Source organism: Salmo salar, chromosome 26, assembly GCF_965601325.2.
Source record: "Salmo salar chromosome 26, fSalSal1, whole genome shotgun sequence".
NCBI lineage: Eukaryota > Metazoa > Chordata > Actinopteri > Salmoniformes > Salmonidae > Salmo > Salmo salar.
In genome coordinates this window covers 8344001-8350000 of record NC_138316.1, presented here as the reverse complement: position 1 = coordinate 8350000, position 6000 = coordinate 8344001, and the positions used below count along the sequence as shown (strand labels likewise).

The window sequence follows — 6000 nt, the reverse complement described above, 5'->3', positions numbered from 1 at the left end:
AGACCCAAACACATACTTTAGATACAACACACACACACACACACACACACACACACACACACACACACACACACACACACACACACACACACACACACACACACACAGAGCTTTGTGTTCCTACTGGCTGTCTACGCTAAAGAATAGGTTTGGAGGAGGTTTGGAGTCAGGGTTAGTTTGGAGGTTTTGTCTCGAGGCAGTAGTGGTGCAGCCAAGCTAGAGTGATGGGGCACTTCTAAAAACACATCTGGTTTGTTTGTGCCCGTCGCTGATGTCGCAGATGTCGGGTATATGACTGAACGTCCTCTCAAGACTCTTTTCTCGTCCTTGACTTTATTTCCATTTTTAAAAAAAGTCCGTCTTAGAATGCATTGCAGCGCGACGGATTAATGGGGTTTATAGTATGCGTGCATGTGCATGTACGCTTGTCTCTGAGTGTGCAAGCCTCACCTGTCTCCTTCCCCATGATATCATCTGTGACCACTCACCCGTCAGGGATATATATTAGAGTGAGCTCATGTCTAGCCTGTAACCCCGTGTCCCCATCCACTCACACTGTCTCTAACAGCAGTCTACAGGACTAGTCATCTGATCCTACAACAGTCTGAGTAACGGTAGCTCCCCATTAAACTGAGGAAATGTCTTGTTGTCCAGAGGTTAATGTCTATGTCTGAGTGTGTGTGTGTGTATCATTTTTAGGATTTTTGTTGTTGTTGTACCCCTTTTTCGCCCCAATTTCGTGATATCCAATTTGTAGTTACAGTCTTGTCCCATCGCTGCAACTCCCCTACTGTCACGTTCGTCGTATTGAGTGGACCAAAACGCAGCGGGAATGTGTATACTCATCTTCTTATTTATTAGAAGAAAACGTGAACACGAAACAAAATAACAAACAATGATGAAGACAGTCCTGTAAGGCTAAACGCTATACATGGAACAACTACCCACAAATCCCAATGAACAAACACCCCTATTAAATAGGACCTTCAATTAGACGCAACGAGGAACCGCTGCCTCCAACTGAAGGTCAACCCAATAACTAAACATAGAAATAGAAAAACTAGAACGAACATAGAAATATACTAACATAGAACATTAAGCAAAAAAAAATACGAAACACACTAAACAAACACGCCCTGACCAAACTACAATAACAAACAACCCCTTTTACTGGTCAGGACGTGACACCTACGGACTCAGGAGAGGCAAAGTGCATGCGGAAATGTATGTAAGAGTTGGAGTGAGCTGAGCCGGGTAACAATATGGGCAGAGCTAAAAGAACCACACTTCCCCAGAGACACATATATAATAAGAAAAACGAAACAAACAGAGAACAACTTAAACAGAAGGTTTTCTCAGGATGCTGTCGGACACTCCCATGGGTCCAGCCCCAACGGCAGCTTTTTCTCATTGGTCCCAGTTGAATAACAGCAGGGTTTATGATCCCTGACCTGTGTGTGAAAACAGAGGGCTATCTTAGGGGACACCTTGGAGAAACTAAGGCGGTAGCCCAGGAATGTGTTGATTTGGGTCAGTTCAGAGAGTATTCTCTCACCTACTGTCTCTCTCTCTCCTTCTGTCTCCAGATTTTCATATTGTTCTTCTGCCATCCCGGGATTTACGGTATTACCGGCATAGCACACAAAGGGGCACTAAAAAAAGCCATTGGGCCTCTATTACCAAAATCTTGTAAGGGCTGTCGTGAGAGAGAGTAGACTAAGGTGCAGCGGAGTTAGTGTTCATCATTGAATATTTAATCACAGAAAGAACACTATACAAACAAAACAAGAAAACTGACAGCCAAACAGTCCTGTCAGGTGCAAACACTAACAGAAACAATTACCCACAAAACCCAAAGGAAAAACATGCTCCTTATGTGTGACTCCCAATCAGCAACAACGAACTTCAGCTGTGCCTGATTGGGAGCCACACACGGCCCAAAACAAAGAAATACAAAAACATAGAAAAAGGAACATAGAACGCCCACCCAATGTAACACCCTGGCCTAACCAAAATAAAGAACAAAAACCCCTCTCTATGGCCAGGGCGTTACAAATCCAAACAAAATTAGGCCAAGTAATAGCGAAATCACACGTACAGTAAGCTGTTAGCTAAATGCTATTGAGCAAAAATGAACATAAACTAATTGCAAAGACAGGCAAATCCAGCTCATAAAGTTATACAAGCATAGTTAGTAGCTACCAAATGGCATTTTCGGTGAGTGTGGACATTTACAAGCGAAAGTGAACGAGAGAAATTGTGCAAATAAACAAAGTTGTGATGCATGCTTTTCTGGTAGGAAGAGCAGCATGTGTACACAGAGCAGAGGAGAGAATAGTAGAGGAGGAATAAAACGCTAGTAGGAAGCACAGGGAAAGAATGGCAGCTGTGCAGATAGCTCGGATAACAGAGCTCTTTGACTTCTAAAACGCGGCAGAAAGCCATTGTAAGATATTTAGTAGTGAATTGCGTACAAGTGTAACTTAATCACCTCGTGTGCGCTGCACGACAGAGACTCGCCGTTAGAACGCTATGGACTCACCAGCTCCCGCTTTCTCTTGTTGTGCTCTTAACAACGAACGTGTGGCTCAACTGTTCTGGGGAACTACGGTAAGCTTCATAATGTCAAATAATGTGACAGGTGAAATGAAGAACGCAATCTGCTTCATCTCCTAGCATATTACACACGTTGATTGCAGGTATTAACTTAAAAAGTCAGTAGAAATAAGTCCCATTTATTGAAAATAAATAACTTGACGGTATTGATCTCATGGCTTTTTTTCAAATACCCCGGTATATGGTATACCGCCCAATCATACATTGTCTCTCCATCTCTCTCTCCCCTACTGTCTCTCTCCCGTCTCTCTAACCCCTACTGTCTCTCTCCATCTCTCTCCCCCCTACTGTCTCCTTCCATCTCTCTCTCCCCTACTCTCTCCCATCTCTCTAACCCCTACTGTCTCTCTCCATCTCTCTCCCCCTACAGTCTCTTTCCATCTCTCTCTCCCCTACTCTCTCCCGTCTCTTTCCCATCGCTCTCACCACTACTGTCTCCTTCCATCTCTCTCTCCCCTACTCTCTCCCGTCTCTCTAACCTCTATTGTCTCTCCATCTCTCTCTCCCCTACTCTCTCCCGTCTCTCTAACACCTACTGTCTCCTTCCATCTCTCTCTCCCCTGTTGTCTCTCCATCTCTCTCTCCTCGGTCTCCTACTCTCCTTCTGTTACCTTTCCTTTTCTAAACTTTCTAAGAGTATTTGCTGCGGGGACTTGTGAAGGTTAGTGTCAGTGTTGCAGTCTCCTAGGACTCGCTCCCGTTCTACCGTCATGATCATGCCTGGTACTTACAAAGGCAGTGTTTTTAAGTTTTTTTCCCACCAGATACTTTTATAAAGAGAATCGTCTGTCTGTACGCCTAACCTAATCCCAAAGGCCAATTCTCCAATGAATCCATTTAACTCCATTTCTACAAACTAAAACACAGCTGTGAAGGTCTCTGCCTTACTAAGAGAGATTTCCCCACTCAGAAATCAACACAAAAGACAACTGAATTGATTGAAGTCTAATCACGCACATTAATTGAACCCATAACTTTCTGACGTTTCAGTGTTAGAGTTTCATGCTTGGAACTGCTACTCTTTACTATGCTCAATGGGGGTTGGCCGCGGTTAGTGTCATCGTCCTTTCTGATTGGCTCTAAATGGCTGGGCGGTAGTTAATATGTAGGTTGCGCTGCCAGCAGTAGGCTGTGGGTTCGGGCCATGTTGCTGGGCTGTTCTCTAATTAGTAATGGGATGTCAGTTAGTCAGGGTGGATCTGTCTGGGAACTCCGAGATCACACACACTGACACATATTACATGGATGGGAAGTTGGGAACGTCCGAGTTGGGAATGTTGGAATTGGGAATATCTTAGTTGATAGTAAGGAATAGTGTTTTGTGTGTATGTGTGTGGTCGAGTCTGTCTGTGTGGCTATGATCGTACTATGAGGGGACTGTAGCTTCATACTGTTGTTGAGTGATTTTGAAGATGCCTTCTTTTGGTTCCATAGGATTTGGGAATGTCTTATTTTGGAGATGTCGTGGTGCTGTAATGTTACTGGTCTGGCTGCAACAGTGAACTGCTTAACTGGGCTTGGGGAAGATCCGATTACAAGCACCATGGGAGAACACTCTGTCTCTTTCACGCTTCCCTCACTCAGTCCAGAGAGAAAGAGAGATGGGGGGGGGGAATAAGCAAGAAGAGATAAGGCGACAGGAGAGAGAGAAACGAGGGAGAGGGAGGGATGATGAGTGCAGAAGACACAGTCACAGAAAGGGCCACAGAAAGAGCCCGAGTGAGCAAGGGATAAAGGCGTGGGAGTGGGAGGGAGGAGGCAGACACAAAGAGAGAGTAAGACCGGCAGAGGGAGAGGGATAGAGTGAGAGAAGCAGAAAGAGAGAGAGGTTGTAAGCTCAGCGTGTAACTCAGCGGTATGGACTCATGAAGCTCTCCGTCCAACTCGGCATTCTCCCCCACACTTCAGGTTCCCGCGGCATCCCAGGAACTCTGGCCAGGTAAAGAGAGTGTGTGTGTGTGTGATGGCTCTTTTTGGGATATTCTATGTCTTCAGAAGGATTCTAGATTTTAAATATGGACACAAACCTTAGATTCTCAGTTGGTCTGTGATGTTTTACTCTCTGTCTGTCTGTCTGTCTGTCTGTCTGTCTGTCTGTCTGTCTGTCTGTCTGTCTGTCTGTCTGTCTGTCTGTCTGTCTGTCTGTCTGTCTGTCTGTGTGTGGGGGGGGGGGGGGGACTTTCCCCCATGAGCTGTGTGAGCATGTTTAGACGGCTGTGGTCAGTCTAAATCGCTCACCATTTCGCTCTGTCTGTCTGCAGTCCTGTCGAGCGCAGATATACTGTGGGTTCAAGGCAACTTCAAAGCAGCCGAGCCTCAGAGCTTAAGCTACAGATTGCAGTGCTTTTTATAGACATCAGATCTGCATGATGAGAATGTGTTAATGTGAGATCCCCCAGTAGGCTGTAAAAGTGTGTGTGTGTGTGTGTGTGTGTGTGTGTGTGTGTGTGTGTGTGTGTGTGTGTGTGTGTGTGTGTGTGTGTGTGTGTGTGTGTGTGTGTCTGAAGTATGATTCATGACATCACCCTGTCTGCAGATGAGGATAGATGCTTCCTGGGCTTAAGCCAAAGTCAGCGTGGACACGCTGATGTATTTCTGTGTGTGTCTTTAGCGACAGGGTTGTGTGTGTCTGTCACATTAGAGGTGATGGATCTGTCCCTGGATGACTCTAATCCGAACACCAGGATACAATAGCGTCTGTGTGTGTGTCTGTGTGTGGGCACCCGCTCAGCTTGTGCGTGTGCTCAATAGTTGTCAAGCCTGCTTTTAACTCTTTGCCCTACCTGTGGTCCTTTTAAAACTGACGTTTGTCCTGTCTCATCCATAGTCGCTCTAGTCTCTCTAGACAAACACAGCCTGTAAAAAATTACCTTCCTGTTCAAGGTTAGTCTCCTAGTCTCCTGTGTTTGATGGGCAGCTCCAGTCAGTGTGTGTGTGTGTGTGAGAGAGACTGAGATTTCCAGACAGCTTGGGGCTTTATGCTGCTGCCTGACTGTGAGCCGTGTCATAAATTCACCCTGCCTCTTAACAGGGCTTTTCTCCCCGGTGCAGAGCGAGACGGCGTGTTTTCACCCATTCACCCAGGATTACGCTCATACATAAAATATCCCTCCTATCTCTGTGGGTCCACCAGCCAGCTTGTACAGTCACATAGCTTTAGCTAAGCTAGTAGGGTGTCTACACTGTTATGGGGATTCATATTCCGAGCCAGAATGAGTGATACATTGCTGTCTACTGTCTAGAGCAGCGCTTTCCAACCCTGTTCCGGGAGAGCTTACCCTCCTGTCGGTCTAGTGTATGTGTTGCTCCATGGAGGTATGGTAATGCCATGTGAAATATTCCCAATATTCAGCCGATTCCACGCCTGGAAACAAAATAAAGGCT

General features: G+C 45.8%; 1 protein-coding gene across 8 annotated transcripts in view; it reads left to right on the top strand.

Annotated features, from left to right (window-relative positions):
• Positions 1-6000, top strand: part of LOC106587075 (neuron navigator 2) — a 335183-nt gene that overhangs the window by 289682 nt on the left and 39501 nt on the right. Inside the window, exon 1 of one of the 8 annotated variants that reach the window (XM_082969360.1) lies at positions 4286-4555. The exons of the other annotated variants lie outside the window; for them this stretch is intronic. Within the exon in view, the coding sequence (XP_082825486.1) occupies positions 4482-4555 (74 nt within the window). The 5' untranslated portion in view covers positions 4286-4481. Of the gene's footprint in view, positions 1-4285; positions 4556-6000 lie in introns of those variants that run through there. 8 annotated transcript variants of the gene reach the window in all.